The sequence below is a fragment of the Acipenser ruthenus genome, chromosome 24, assembly GCF_902713425.1.
Source record: "Acipenser ruthenus chromosome 24, fAciRut3.2 maternal haplotype, whole genome shotgun sequence".
Taxonomy (NCBI): domain Eukaryota; kingdom Metazoa; phylum Chordata; class Actinopteri; order Acipenseriformes; family Acipenseridae; genus Acipenser; species Acipenser ruthenus.
In genome coordinates, this window is record NC_081212.1 from 23,334,110 (window position 1) to 23,350,856 (window position 16,747).

General features: G+C 39.7%; 1 protein-coding gene across 2 annotated transcripts in view; it reads right to left on the reverse strand.

The window, feature by feature from the left end:
* Nucleotides 1–16,747, reverse strand: part of LOC117429550 (unconventional myosin-Ie) — a 49,500-nt gene that overhangs the window by 25,229 nt on the left and 7,524 nt on the right. For both annotated transcript variants that reach the window (XM_058998786.1, XM_058998785.1), the window contains exons 2-4: nt 7,642–7,782; nt 5,224–5,313; nt 4,579–4,673 (exon numbers count right to left, since the gene is read on the reverse strand). In XM_058998786.1, the coding sequence (XP_058854769.1) occupies nt 4,579–4,673; nt 5,224–5,313; nt 7,642–7,782 (326 nt within the window). The remainder of the gene's footprint in view (nt 1–4,578; nt 4,674–5,223; nt 5,314–7,641; nt 7,783–16,747) is intronic.

The following is a 16,747-nucleotide window of genomic DNA, read 5'->3' on the forward strand; positions in this document are numbered from 1 at the left end:
AAAGGTCAGTGGAACATGGGCATGTTCTAGCACTTTCCTGTACTGGGCATTTCCTTGGCACTCCGTCACAAAGAAAACTGCTTCCGAATCAGATGGGGCAGTCACAGGAAAGCCAATTACATTAAGTATACAACTTCCTTAATTGCTTCTGAATCGGGTATGTCATCAGAAAAAATACAGACAGTTCAGCATTTTGTTAAGGTCTTCTGTATTTGTTTAATAGCCCAGGCACTTAACCTGATCGATAGTCAATAAATAAACAGCCCACTTCTTGTCCAACTATTACACCCTAACTTCCATGACCCAGGAGGATGGACCTCTCCTTCTCTTTGGTAGATTTCCTGCATGTTCATTTATTCAATTATCTAACAGAATATCCAATACCAAAATACACATGCTCTACTTGGTAAGTGTCCAGACAGTGTATCCACTGCATAACTCAATCAAACCACATGTTTTGTGGGCATTTTTTTGTATGTTACTATAATCATTATTTGTATAATTTCCATTTTCTATTAAAATCACCATAGTGAACGGATCATTCACATTCAAGAATCTGACCCTACAGCAAAACATGTGGTTTAGAAACACACACAAGTTAATGGAACCACAAACTTGTCTGCAAGCTGTTTTAGCTTAAAATAATTCAAGCTTGGGTCTACCTTCAAAAGACATTAAATATATAACAGTCACTACTTACCTCCTGTACTTAGAAACATGACTTCACAACAAACTCATTTGCATTATATTGCACACTGTATGTCAATAGAAACAGCACTGTGGTCTATGTTTTTTTTTTCCCTCACTTGTTCCTACTTACGTTCTAAATATATCGGATGTCATCTGTTCCTGTTCTATTGGGCATTGTGATTTGATGCTCATCTGCTCACGCAAGCACTGCTACTGCATCTCACTACCCAGCAAGGTCTAAGCCATGCATTTCACAGTAGGGTATGCCTGCTCTGATGTTTAAATGGAACAAGACAAAGGCTATTTCCTATCGGCTAAATGCCTGCTTTAGATCATCAGACTATCAATACAGTAAACTCCATCCTTGTGACAAAATCCTCAAATGGGACCACTCCCTGTCGGTCCCTTTCAAATAAAGAGACAACCTGAAGATCTCTCAACATTGTATTAACACTGGTTTTACACAGTCCCTTTGTTGGCCCTAAGGAGAGAGATTTCATTGTATTATAAACAGAATGCTTTAATATTTGGCATGGTAGTTTTAAAGTTAAAAATATTCCTAAAAAGCGATTACTTAAACACAGAGCTGAGTAACCTGCAGACATCAAGGGTCCTTCTTGAACAAGAATAGAATGCTATAAAACAAACAACAAATTGTTTCGAACAAATGCTCCTAGCTGCAGCCAAGTTGTTACATTAAAGTTAGATTTTTTCAGACAATTTGCCCATGCACTTGTTGCTGAAGAGGCAGTGTTGGTACGTGAAATCAAAAAGAAGAATTACATCCCAATGTAAAAGATAAGAGAGGGAAAAGGGGAACACACAGAGAACACCAATGTTATCTGCTCCCAAGCAACGACCCCAACTCCTCCTACATAATGTTTTAGTTAATGAGACTTCTAAACAAAGACCACATATCCACCATGAATTCCAATTTATTACTACTTTCTATAAGGACTTCATATACACTGATATCTCCATTTTAAAAGTGTCTACAATATAACTGTAGTAAACTAGACATATTTAACTATCCCGTATATTTACATACATTTCCAACTGCTTTAATAGATAATGAATACATGCTGAAAGTGTCTATGTGTATAAAACAGCAGAAAAGCTGTTAGGACTACTATTCTTAATTTAGCCAATTAGTTGCCCGTTAAGAGCTCTTGTTCTGCTACTCTGTAGTCACTCACTGGAATAAATAGTCCAAGCTGTTTGTGCTCTCTGCTCAGTAACTGCAGTAGAAATAAAAACCTCAGAAAAGCCTAGAGTGGTTTGTTTCGTGAGATTTGGAAGAGGAGTTAATGGTTCAGTTTTTATGACAGCGCAGAGGTGGTTAATGTGGTAGACTCAGAATTACACAGTAGTCATACAGCAGACACATTGTTTACTTCCTGTCAGGCCTGGACAGGGATGTCATCTACTTACTGTAACAATGCAGCATTCCCTGGATCAAAATTCCTCTTCAAGATCTTTCAGAATCAGAAAGAACTGAGACAAAGGATAATACAAGCCAATCTCGACCCCAAAAGAGGTCAGAACAGCGGCCCAATCATGGGCTTTCTGGATGCTCTGACCCTGAATGGGCTAAAAATCAGATTGCGTCTTACAGCACCCTACACTGTACATGTGTTAAATGATAGAGCTCAAATTAGAATAATGAAACTGTCCAGCGAATCATGACGTAGTTTGGTTTTTCAGAAGGGTGTTTCCGTTCTGCATGGAAATATCTCCATTGTACTTTTAAAAGCAGTTCGTTTACGACAGAGTTCCAAGGAAATGCCTGGTTTCTCATGAGACTTAAAACACAAGTGTCAGATTTACAAGTGGGGGAAAATTTTTTTTCCGATGAATACCATGCTGTGGTATCTTTTCAGATACTGCCAAGCAGAAAAGTGTGGGAAATAACTCCGAATCAGCTGGCAGTCACTGGCATGCTTTACTTGACGGACTGTGCAGTTTGAGATCCTCCAGTCTGTTAAAGCACAGTTTCTTTATGAGAAGTGTTATTTCTGTATTTTATGTACTAGTTTCCAGAGTGGCTGTATTCATTGCTTTTTCAATTAAGGAAAGAACAGAATTAAGCATTTTGACATCACAGGGATGTGCACGGTGTGTCGCTATGTGCCATGCCCCTGTGTCTGGAAATGTGACTGAAAAAGGGAAATCATGTGGGTTAGAAATGTGCTGTTTTAAATCCACTCCTAAGCATGAAATGCAGAAAAAAACAATTGAACAGAACAAACAGAACTCTGTTAACCATCTCAAATTGTTAATTTCACAGAGGGCCTCACTATACAGGCCTCACTATGCTGACCGCATCCTGGGCAGCAGCACGCGCAGCTTTGTTTTGCTAATCTGCTTCATCACTATGCCACGTCCATTCTTTTTATGCGGGATACTCTACAGACAGCTGCTTACTCTGCAATAACAAGCAAAACTGCTGAATTAGGACCGATTCATCACAAGGCAAGGTCTGAGCGCCAAGCCACAGCACCTCCTGGAAGATAAGACTGAGGCATCAGTTTCAGAGCTCTTAGCACTTTTCTAATAACCCATATCTGTAACTGCAGCTGAATAAGCTTCCGATGCAACAGCACTAGAATTATACATCTGCACCATTCTGTACTGCACATTAGCTCTCGTTGGGTGGTCTCTCATTCTCATTCTCTAACACAACCTTGTGAAATGAAATACGCTGTAACAATCAGGAATCCAAACCGTGGCTGTCTCTTGTGCAAATCAAACCCAAATGTCAAAGCAATTCAGTCTGTAGCGCCACAGCGCCATATGCACGCTGCCTTGCTATAAAGGAATAGGATATGTATACTAAAAACCCAACCAAACTGCAGAATCAGCAAATACAGCTTCACTGTTCCTTGTCATTGTGATTCATTGTGAAGTAATGGCAGCGAATCTTGGTTCACCAGCCAAGTCGTTTGGAGTAGAAAGTTGCATATTCTTTTTTATTTTATATTGGCTTGAGGTTTTCTGCTCTCTGAAGGATGTTCTTTCCTTGTTTTATATAAATCCTCAGAACAATGCTGTTGTTCCATCTGTATTGTGTAGCAAGCAAGCTGCACATCACAACAAGAAGAACCATTGAAACACACAGAAACAGCAGCTGCGATGCATCACATGAAACAATGATGTATTGCTGCATAGAGCTGGAACTACAGCTATGTGAGCACGACAAACATGACAAAGGATATTTATCATAAGAAATCTGTTTCGTGACAAAGTGTCTATTTTACTATTCTGATGAAATGTAAATGCATGTACCAGAAAACCATGGTGTGCATCAGGGCCCTTGAATTAATTCACTGAAGTTTATTTAAAGTTCCGCTTTTCCATTTAGACTAAAATGGTGCAACCACAGCGCTGGGTTAAATGCTTAGTGGAAATGTTACAAGAGCCCAATTATTCCTTATGCATAAACCATTAGAATGTCAGCAATTACACAGGATTCCTGTACATTTACTGTCACGCAATTCCTGATAAATATGACGCAATGATCCTTCCATCCCTTGCGGGTGATGCTGTGTGATTAATACCAGTGGAAACAAGATCATAAGCACATGAGTGAGCTGGTTCCTCTGCATCTTGGTGTGTAATGAGACAGTTGCAGGAAGTGCAGGTAATTACTCTATTGTGAAACTGGATGTTCATAAATCAAGAAAAAAAAAAAACACACTGCACATCGTATATGTTTGTGAGGCTCTCACTGATATAAATCAGTGCATACCAAGGGACACATGAGACAACAATGAAGGAGACAATGATAATCTGCTTGTGTTCCCTTAAGCACTTTGAAATATACTTTCATGGGCTGCTCCTTATACAACACCCAGTTCTGACTACACAAAAGGAGTGGACTCCAATTACCTGATGATGACACACTGGTTTTCTCTGTCAATTATCATGTTTCTGTACATGTTGTCCGCTAGTGCATAGATGTGAGGAGGATTCTCATACGGGGCCTAAACGGCAAAAAACAGAAAATGAAAATAATGTAAAAAAAAAAAAATTAATAATAGGACAGAAGCCTGTAATTCAATAGTTAAGGTCTTGGCAGCACAAACAAACAATAAGAGCCAGCAGCAGGCAGCTTCCCAGGATTCAACAGCCAGACACATGTGCTTTCTGATGACAAGGGGTCTTCTGGGATCAGAAAAGATGTGACATAATAACTGTTAGGGAGCTTCTGAGGTCTTAAGTACAAGCTGTAAGAGATATGAATGATATTTATTTTTCCTTCAGCCTTTGAGCCAATTAGCTGTTCTGGCCAATGTGAAGGACTGAGAGCCAGGAGTTCTGTAGAAGAAGTCTACAGAATTACACAATACACAATTTTACCATTGTGTGCCTTCGTGGCACCCAGTTTAAAAAAACAAACAAAAAAACTACACCCAAGTACAGGTAAAAGACAACCCAGCTGCGTGCCCAGGCTTCATATCTGAAGTTTATTCCTGCCTTTCCCCCGCAGGACTAGGCAGAACTGTCTTTAAAATAGTTCTGAACTCTACTCACCGCTCCCTGGTACATTTCCACTTCTTTCTCTCCAAAGTAAGGCATCTGTTTGAATGGGTTCACGGAGATGAGCACAGGCCCGATGTATGTCTGTGCCACCAACGTTAAGGTCAATTTTCTGAAGATACATACATTTCTTTGCACAGCAGGATATGCAGAAACAGACGTTAACTAGTGTTCAAAGGCACCACTTGTTTTTCTTCGACGGAGCATTTTTAAGGTGCTCTGAGCTGCAGTGTTTTTGGGAGCACTCAACCGCCATTGCTCTTATTAGAATCCCAGCCTGTCAGACAATTCAAAGTGGGCTGATCAAAGTGCTTACACTAACAGTTTGAAATATCACCAGTTCAAGCCTATAACATGGTGCTCTTTAGATTATTAGTTTTAATTGAATTGACCACTATGCAGCATTCATAATAACCCTAATAAAGGCTTCATTACACTGTGCACAATCCTTCATAACAGGCTGTGAACGGGAGAGAATGAATCTGAGCTGCAAATCTACCCGACCAGGAAGGGTGTTAAGTAAGGTTGGTGGTACGCCTTCACAGGGAAGTCGGCCATCTTGGGGAAAGGGCGTAGCTGTAAGACTACTGAACGACTCTGTTGTGATCAGCTGTGTTGCGTGCGGTGATTGGATAGAGCGTGGCGCCGCGCTGCACCCTGCACCCTATTTTGTTTGTTTTTTGTTTGGGATGCGAAGTGCCTGCTTCAAGTCCCCAATACCATTGATGGTAGCGGGTAGCAATTACTTACATCTCTGTTTGGACATTATCACATCCTGACACAGGCATATAAGAATTCACTACATTGCTGGTGCGGCAATCCCACAAAAATGATTTAATAGTTTTTGTTATTAGCAATGAAAGTGTTACTACAATGCTGAAGTTGCAATTGAAATGAACATTTGGTTTGTAACAAAAACTGCTTCCTGTGTTTCACATACTGGTGTCTCTGGAACACAATCCCCTTGTATTCAGTAATCAAAGGAAACAACATTTCCATTTTCATTTTGAAAAACACAATTCTAATAACTTTACAACAGCTCCTATGCTTTTTTTCTGCAGTAGCTTTTTTTTTTTTTAAGATTTCAGATTTGGTTGGGTTTTAAATGCAGTAATATTGCTGCTAAAGATGTGTGCATCATAAATGATCTAATTCCCCTCGAATGAGGAAATGAGATCAACTCAAAGACATTGCCCCGTTTGTGTTGGGGTTGAAAAGCCACTTAGAGACACAGCCAGTGAACACGCTGGTATAAATGAGCAGCAGGAATTCCAATCCCTGACTGACTAATAAAGGCTGCATTCAGTGGCCTCTGCAGTAATCCCCAGCTGAAGTGGCACAGGGTGTCACACTTTCATTGCTGCTGTTTTGACAACAATTAGGGGATTGATTAATGGATTAAACTCCTGTGTCACAGCTAAGATGCATTCAATTTACGCCTCAATATATTTTCTTACATGTGACAAGGTTCAGTTGGTCTCAATGAACAAAAGTTAGAAACATAACAAGAATAACACAACTTAAAATATACAGAAGAGAGAGAGAGAGAGAGAGAGAGAAAGAGAGAGAGAGAGAGAGAGAGAGAGAGAGAGAGAGATTACTGCATGCTACTGAGAGTGTCAGCTACTTCGTTTTTCATGCAATGCAGGTACATTTAGGTTTTTTATCCAGCAATTAAATGCTTTTCCAGATCTCCATGTCTGCTGAAGAAGCTCTTGAAAACCAAAGGAAAAGCTAACAGTGGGCAGCATTAAGCCCAACGGAGGCCAGCATGCCCTGCTTCACTTCCTGCCCTTTGTCCCAGACAGAAGCCTGCACGTGGGAAGAGATTCACAGAGTAATTAATGGGTCTTTGACAAGCTGCTCCACAGCCACGTTTGGGGAGCCAGGGAATTCAACTTTAGCTTTTAAAAGTTCCCTGGTGTCTTGTTCAGCAATTTTAAAAATATCTTCACTAAACCAGATTAATTATTTCTCGCCAACAGCAGATCTTGATGCCGAATTGGCAATTATTCTTCCACAGAAAAGCTATTTTGTGCAAAGGGATTAAAACAACAGGGCCTTCAGTATCATTTACCATTTTCTTACTGGTTACTTAACCACATCTTAAAAGGAGGAGTAAAAAAGGTTTTTACAGCTATTCTCTGTTATTTTCTTGAATGCACTTTTCACTGCGCCTTCATTGGTTTGGGTTCTTTGGAGGTTTGCAGTTTTCTTACAGAGCCGCTCCCCCCACTTTGTTGTCTGCAGCTGCTGTTGTTTTTACTGCTGAACTAAGCGGTCGATGAAGAATGACATTATAAGAACCGACGGCTCAGAATGCCATTTTATTGAGCGCTCGGCTGAATAAGGCAGCAGTTCATCTTAATGTCGGAGATGAGCATGGATTTTGGAAGCTTCTGAAAAGGATACAAAGATGTAATCGTCCATGTAGCGTTTCTTCAGGTTTTCCACAATGGAGTCCTCTGTGATCTTGGACAGCAGGACCATGTCATCCACGCCGCTGTGCTTCACATTGTGGCTCTGCCAGTGGTACCGGTGGCCTTTGCTCCCCTACAAGGAAACGACAGAAACAATTAGACAATCCGAGACGGACGGGACGGGGGTCTGTTTATCTGATCTAAACAGCTGTGGACCTAAATACCACCACAGGGAGGCTGTAGGACAGCCAACTGAACTGTTGAAATGTCTCTAATGAGCTCTATTTCCTAGACTCGGTGCCCTTTTTTAAAGCAAGCGCAAAGGAATTTTCACTACGGTACAATAAAAAAAAATGCTAATTATGTTTAATAATCTCCAAAGTGCTCAGAAAGGTAACTCCGCACCATGAGTATTACAATCTCACATTGAGCACACATTGCTGTGAAGTCTGCTTGCTCAGCTTTTCTTTTTTTTTTTTTCTTTTTCTCCCCAGTCTAAACATGTTTGTTTTTCCCTCTAGGGTCACTGATTCATGTTTCATAGTGTGCATGAGTCACAGACTTCTGGGTCAGGCTGCTGTTACATGGGGGTGACGTGTTGCGACTGTGAGACACAGTCAGCAATGTATATAAAAAGACCTGCATGAATCAACTGTAGGACACTGCCAGCTTTGATTTAGAAGCTGCTTTGGTTGAGAGGCTGTTCCGCTTCATATGAAAATTAGAGAAAAAAAAAAGTATTTTGTCAAATTTAGTAACTGAACCATGAACAGTACACAACAACTAACATACAATGCATGTCGCGAGACGAGAGGAGGTTAAAAGCTCACAAATGCAGGCGAGTTCGTTTGCACAGTGGTTCAGACGCTCTCTTGCGGTGCGCATTGCTTCACACACAGCCTCTGCCTTCTTACACATGCTATCATAATACTGTACGTTAGTATTTTGTATTTTTTGAATATTTCTAAAATGTGCTCTTGGTGACCAATGAGTTAAAGCCATTCCCTGTAGCACTACCCTATGACTGGTTCACAAGTTTACAGTTACCTCCCCAAATTCCAGAGAAGTAGAAGTGGTTTCCAATGTGAAGCAGCATTGCTAAATGTTCACCGCAATGACCAGCCATAGAAAACACTCACATACATTACATGTACATCTATTTACAAGCTATTAATATATTACAACTAGAATTGGGGAAGTGGGGATCAATTGTATAGGGAATGCTTAGCTGGTAGAGGAAGGAATGTTTCTTTGTGCATTTTGTTTAATGGAATGCATGTTGAAATACCTGTTTAAAATTCCTTTCCAGACAGTAATGATTAACAGGTTTTACAAGGTGTAAACATCTGTTTTCTCTTGTGCTGCCAGCAAACCAGTGAGATTCCTGAAAGATGAGGTCAGGGCTAAGCTGACTGAGTTATAAAGGAGGGGTAGGTGTTGACTGAAACACTTCTGGGATTCATGCAAATCAGTTGTATAATATTTAGATAAGATTTCTCCGATATGGCACCCACTAACGAAGAAGGCATTACTTCCATTACCAGATGTTTTGCAGCAGCAGAGAAAGTCGTTCTCGTTCAAAGCGAACAGAAGCAGCAGTAACCTGTGGTGTAGTCGAGCCAGAGTTCCGTTCTGGTACTATTTTATACAGGCCGCAGTAGTGTAGTCAAACCGAAACTCACATAATATGCAAGACAGGGGATTCAAAACAAAGAAATGAACAAATATGCATTTTGGTAACATATATAAACACACGTATGACAATACTGGACTGAATCAGGATGTGCAAGCGCTTTATTGAACAACCAATGAGACCTCCCCTAATCATGTGACCATGTGGCCAGTCTGCATTCAAGCACACGTATTCATTCACATAATAAACACAAAATAAGCCTAATTCAAAATCAAAACACTGTGTGGTTGAGCATTCAAACATACCATCAATTGATGAGGTATACGTTTTTTTTCCTCTAACAAAAAGTCTTCTTGATGGCTGTCGATCAGAAAAAAACCTGTAGTATTTTATATGTATGATGCATTATAGACTTTTATGAGAGTGTAGAATTTTTACAAGTATGGTAGACTTCCTAGATGGAAATGTATTGGTATGTCAAGTTTGGAACCAGCAAAAAATACAATTTCCTAAGTAAATGGCAGCTTTACTTCATCTCTTCAGGTTTTTTCTACAAAACAGGCGCAGACCAGATGTTGTGTACATGTGGTATTGACTTTCATGTGTTTGAGCCACTGTAAAGTAAACACTACAAATGCATTCCAACTAAATAACCCATGTTATGACACTGCTACTACAGTACTATTGCTTGGCTCATTAATTCATTTTCATTATGAAGACTCCTAGAGCAGGCCTTTCAGAATCAAAAACACACAGCTGATGGCTGCCATGGATACTCCTTTAAGGTGGAGGCTTACAGCTCTACTGGGAATTTTCAGAACAGTTTCTAGATGATAAAGGTATAAGCAACACCACAACGCATCGTAGTGCTTGCACTAGCTTTAACAAGTATTAGGACAGTACTGAGACACAGTGACCTCCTTTACGGACAGTAGCGTATGAACAGATGGAGTTGTATTTATTAATCATTTCTCCTGTACATTCTGGATGGAAATGGTTCTTGGTTGAGCTCCCAAAGTGTTACCATAACCAAATAGTTTGTTGATATATCAGAAACACAGATTTGGAGCATGATAATATTTCTTAAGCGTTACCTATTCCCCTTATTTCTCTAAAATAACTATTGCTTGGCCCCAGCAGTCTTTATGCTGTGTCTAACAGGCTGGAATGACATCAAAAACAACTGTATGGTCACAAGTCTGTATTGAATTTAATACAGTGCACAGCAAAATCACCATTCTGTTTTTGCTCTGAAGGAAGGCCAAGCTCATGAGGAAGCTCATAGGAAGCCTATAAAAGTAGCTTTACAGCAACAGAACTGAGGCCAGTACTCCAAACCCCCATTTAAAAAAGACCCTTTAAGAGATTTCAAGAATATCAATATTAGACGACATAAATTTCAGCAAAGAGGTACAACGTAAAATGAATGGCACGCCAATAAAAGGGACTTTACAGTACCATCTCCAGAAGACTAGGGCCTGCAACACATAAAATCACCAGGCCCCACTCAACTTCATATATTGTGTATAGGTGAGGCTTCATTTAAAAGGCAAGAAGATATTGTGGAGCCATTACCATGGACATATCATCTGCCCTCCCTAATAGATGCTTACAAGGGTTCAGATTGGGGTAATACAATGAATTATGAATTGAAGTTAAAAGCAGGAAAACTCCTCAAGACTGCAAATCACTATGACCACGAAGGCTGGCAGTAATATCCCTGCGCACCACAAGACGAACAGAGACTGCATTTCTAATAAGGGAACCACTTCCTCCGACAGAAGAATACACAACCAAAAAGCCATACAGAAATAAGTCAAAACAGAAATAAAAAGCCTGTTCCATTTCTTCATGTACACTTAAAATCACAAGAAAACACTCCTCAATTACCCGTTTTAGAGTCCAGCTTGCTCCAATTGTCAAAACCCAGTTATTATTGCAATTATTATTATTATTGTTTCCTAAACATGGCCTGGTATCTAGCACAGTACTTGGTAACACAGAAGACATTTTTCCCCTTTGGGACTGCTACAAGTGGGTGCAGAATGACTAAAGTTATTATAAAATACACACATTTTCTCTTTAATAACACAATACTTGTTATATATTGCACTGTCCACATGTTTTTTATTTTCTTTTTTATAGTTCATGATACTTCATGAACCACCCTTGCAAGTACATATGGGGATCTTTAAGAGTCTGTGCCAAAAAAGCAAGGCATCATAGATTCGTTTCCTAATCTTTTCAAGTTTGGTAACATACTGTTTCCAAAATGCAATCCTTCAGTATCTGTGGAATTTCCAGCACCAGCCCAGATCTATAGGCCATCATTTGCTCATGCAAATTCCATTGCCATATATGGAAAGCAAGCAGCCTAGCCCAGGGCACAGGAAATGGCTGTGTTTTTGATTCAGTCTTGAAGGCGGCATTCGTTTAATTTTTTTTTGGAGTCGTATACTGTACTTGCTGTTCCCTCTTCACTCACTGTGAAAATCCACGAGATTCAGACAGTGCCAAGGTTTCATTACTGTGCCCTCTGCTCTTATTAAAAGAAACATTACAGACTAATCCACACTGTTGCCATTTTAATTAACATTTTATGCATTTGGCAACAGACTAAACTAACTTCCACCCTCAAGTAAGTGCAGCCAGATCTTCAATAATGTACATTAACACACACATATGCCAAACTTGCTAAACTTCTAAATATATTTAGGCCTGCACATGCATGTACTTCATAAATATATATGTTCTATAAGGTTAAAAAAAACGACACATTTGAAGTAGTATGTAATATAATATGTTATAAAAATAACTGAAGACTAAGCAAAGCAAACAAACCAAACACCCGGAAGTAGTTACATAAATTAAATTATGGAAAAATTCATAACTTCAGGAATTTACTGAAAAATGTGAAATGGTTTCCGTCCCCTGATCACAGAGCGAAGGAGCCTGCCTATTGAAAAGCACTTTGTAAAGGCTGCTTGTACCCTGCTCTAACTCTCAGACTGTCTGGGCAACAATCCCCATTAATCAGACTCTACAATTAGAACTTTTTTTTTTTTTTTTTTCTAAATCTGAAAACAAAAACAAACAGATTAATATCAAATTACTGAATAAAATGAAATGATGAATGCAACATACCTCCCTCAGCTGTTTTATGTTCCAGCCAATGTTTTGTGGTTTGGCGAAGCACTCGGGCTTGCTATTAACTCAGTCATAGAAGGGTTATTAATTGAGTACTCACTGAAACTGCAGTTTCTTATGAAAGGCGAAGCATTTTATGGCAGGGTTGTATGGCAGTTACTGTAGCCAAATGGCATGTAACAGGCAATACCAAAGCTTGATTAATTAACCCTTCAAGAGATGCCAACCCTTCTAACTGCTAAAATCAGGTTGTGTGTTTCCCAGGTCTGCCTTATATTGAAGTGTAGGGGTTTGGTCCATTATTGGCAAACTAGTTATTTTCACTTGGCATTAAACTTGCCATTATAATAATAATGCTGAGGGGAACCAATCAATGAGGGAGTGTTAAACATACACTTGTTACTATATATGTCAAGTTAGAACAAAGTGGGGGAAATATAAAGGATGTCCTTTCTGATTGTTTTACAGCGTTACTGCCTCAGTATTGATTAGAATGGGAAACTGTTATCCCTTGTTGTCAATATGACCAGTGTGACCAGTTCAGCATGGGGTGGGCTGGGGGGGGGCCAACTGGTCTAAATCAGAGACTAGTTCATACTGCTGTCCACTGCAGAAGTTTGCAACCAAGTCCAGGTCAGCTCGGCCCTGGGAGGATGTCTTCCAGGGGGTATGCTGTTCACCCTACCCCACACATCTTCAACCAACACCCCCTTCCATGAATCGCTCTCATCCAATGAGAAACAACCCCCTCCCATTTACTTGTGGGCTCTTGTTGAGCTGTTGTAGAGCTACAGTCCTTGTTTGGAATTTATACTTAAAAACAACACCCTCCCCCCCAAAAAAATAAATAAAACAAAAAACAAAACAAAAAACAACTGGAATCTTAAATATAGGTTACCTCTGATGAGTCATCACATTGCAACCACATCTCTAGCAGATCATCTGACAGTGCACTGGCTGAAAGATCAGCTGCAATCTCTGCAGCATTTGTACTTCCTGGGAACAATAGCATTCCCCTGTGGGTCTGGCCACAGGATGTACCAACAAGAAGCAGGAATAGTCATCAGGCTACTAGAAACTGCCCCTGATTGTAAGCCCCTAAAGCTTTGTTGGAAACGGTGCTAGTGCAGGCAGACTTAAAACTAGTAGGGCAACCTAAAAATCAGACACACACATGGTGGAAAAACAGGTCTAGTTCTGCCAGATCCAGTGAAAAAGCCACCAGTGTTGCCAAGCCTTTTAAAAGAGCAAGAGGAGGACTTGCCACAGGAAATCATGACATTCTTGATGGTAGTGGACTGTTCTGGCCCTGACTTCACTGCAATGGAAAAGCAGAACCAGCGGAGACGACATTCATTTGGTTGGCCTAATTTAGCATCAGAATTATTCCAAAACAAAGAGGAGAGCGTGTGTGAGCAGGGTGGTTTGTAAGTAGAGATGGGTGTAGCTTTAAAATCTTAAATTTTGGACTTGAATTCTGTTCTTTTTAAAGCTCAGTTGACAGTGAAAACACAGTCAGCAGAGAGCATTCTTTCTCCCTCTTTCCTCTCTCTTTTTTGACTCTAATGATAATAGGTAGTGTCCAAGGTAACAACAATTCATTTGGAGGACTGAAGCAGTGACATTTTAAAACAAAAATGCAAAAAGTCAATAGCTGGCAAGTTTGTCACCTGGAGATTTCCCTGCCTGTTGCCATTCACTCTGACCAGCGACTTAGACAAGCAAAACAAATGAAGGTTAATGGTATTTATCTTTCGTCACTAGGCAGGCAAACAGAGCCATCTGTGGCAAAGCACTTTCTATACAGGACGCACAGGAGGGCGGAATCTACCAATAAATGGTTTGATTTCATCATCATCAAAAAAAAAAAAAAAAAAGGCAGCACTCTGTGACCTGCATTATTTACATTTTTTTTGAATTATTGTTTTCTCCCCAATTTAGTGTCTTTACACACTGCAAACTCTCCATGCAGCCACCCAGAGCTACAGCGTATGTGCATTAGAACACTGTTTAGGGAACCTGTGAAGAATCTTGAAACTAAAGACTGCAAAGGGGTTTCATACAAGCTAAATGCTAGTAATATTATTTAATATGCTTTTGGGTACCCACTTCAAGCACAGAAGTAACATCTTAAATGTACACTGTGGTGTATGGAAGTGCTACAGTTTCACAGGTGAAATCCTGAGAGCAATGTATTTAAAACCTAAACAGCATACAATTGTGACATTCTGAACAGAAAATGGGTTCTGGGTAACAGCCTTCAAACTATTCTGCTTGTGTTCACTTGAACAGTTTTCCATTACTTCACTGATCATTTAGACCTCTTTATAAAGACCATATTCAACTGAAATTACAAAGCACCCAGTGTCAGAAGTGCTAAAGAAAACAGGCTTCCGAATTTCTGTGAAGCAAGCTATGGGGTATAGTATATTATACAGTACCATTGACAGGGCAACCTAAAAATGTGTTTTAGAACCAAAATAATTATTGGTATATCAAACACCATTTCTCCATCCAGTTAACTTCCCACCAACTGAAGATTAAACAAATGGTGCACAAAAAATAAAATAAATTTCAAGTAAATACCAAATCAATACACTTTACCATTTAGGAAGAACAGCAACAAACCAAAGTTTGACACAGCAGGTTAGGATTAAAATGGAGCCTTATAAGATCTTTTCATCAAAACACAAAACACATAGAAAACAAGCTATAAAGTATTATTTGTGAGCTCATGAAGGTACTCAAAGGAGTAACAGAAGCTACCTAAATTGAGTTCAGCTGCTCTTGATTCTTTGCCTTATGTGCTTAATGTCTATAAACGTTATTACAGTAACTTTCATTAGTCATTTTTCAGTTAACTGAGGATGCTAATATAGACTTCCCCTTTGTAACAATGGTCTGGTACATGTACCAAGAATAAGGTTCTGTAAGGAAACACTCCTTAAATTAGTAGAAGTTACCATAGTGGTGGTGACCAGAATCAAACCAGAATCAATCCTCCTACTTACTGGGGCCAAATCTCCCCAACAGATATCCTTGCACTGCCTACCATGGATAAACACATTCTATAGATCTTCCCACTCCTTAATTGCCTAGCTATAGTTTGAGATGAGCAAGTGCTCTCTGGGCCTTCTGCCTGTCCCTAGACCTCGACTGAAGAGCTCGGACGTTTAGTCTTCGTGCTTCACAGCTTTGGAATTCCCTGCTTATTGTCAGAGTGCAGAGGCAGTTTATATTTCTAAGACTTATCTTTTAGACCATTCTTTTGTTTAATTGACACAGTACAGCTGCTTTTGGTTTGTGAAGCTCCCTGGGATGCATGTACAGTACATGAAGGATACCATACAAATGCAATTGCCATGGTTTGCAAAGAGGGTTTTTTTTTTTCCTGTTAGTTCCAAAGGAAGGACAGAGGCCCTGGCTTCATCTCCCAGACACAGACCAAAAAAGTGCCCAAAATATAATTTAAAACTCGATTAAAATCTGCTGAGATGTGTCTGGGGGGGATTTGAGCAGATGATTTAGTTATTTCCGTGCGAGATGGATTCTACAGAATCGTGATGGGAAAGGTTGAAGCATTTTTTCACTATTTCACTGAAAAATGCATCATAAAACATTAAAAATCACTAAAACATCTGCTAAGAAGAGAGCACACAATATCATCTTTATTAACAGCATTTCTTTTGAAAAGCATAAAACAAATCCTTTTCAAAGATGGTTTATTATAGGACTAATGCATAATTAACAGATGATACAATTAACATGCTTATATCTGAAAAGAAACAGTCACATATTCCCTGAAACACTATCAACAGGGTATAGGGCCAACATGGGCATGAAGAGATGAGTCTGACTTCCTCGATGATTACAGCATTTGACTCCCTGCATCTAAGTCATCACTTTTGAGTTTGTGACACATCAGTATTTTGAACATTGTAACAGTACCTACCACCAACCTGCTATCAAAGTGCTGAATGTCTTGTATATTGACTGAAATTGACTTGCAATATAGATATTTCGATGCCATATATGATACAACTTGTATAACTAATTACTCAAGGAGGATAGCCCATTTTACAGACAAGAGTGTGCTGTGTGTTGCAGGACTTTTTGATTTCTTTGTCCAGCCCCTGTACGAAGCTTGACTTGGGATTGGATATCTGAACCTCTCCAGCGAGCATAGTGATATCTTAACTGCTCTACAAGTAAGCCTGTTCATTATTTATCTGTGTGACGGTGCTCCATGGGGTGTACTGCTGCAGCCTGTTATCTGTGTTCAGGGAATTCTCGGTATGCTTGCTTCCAAGAGACTAAA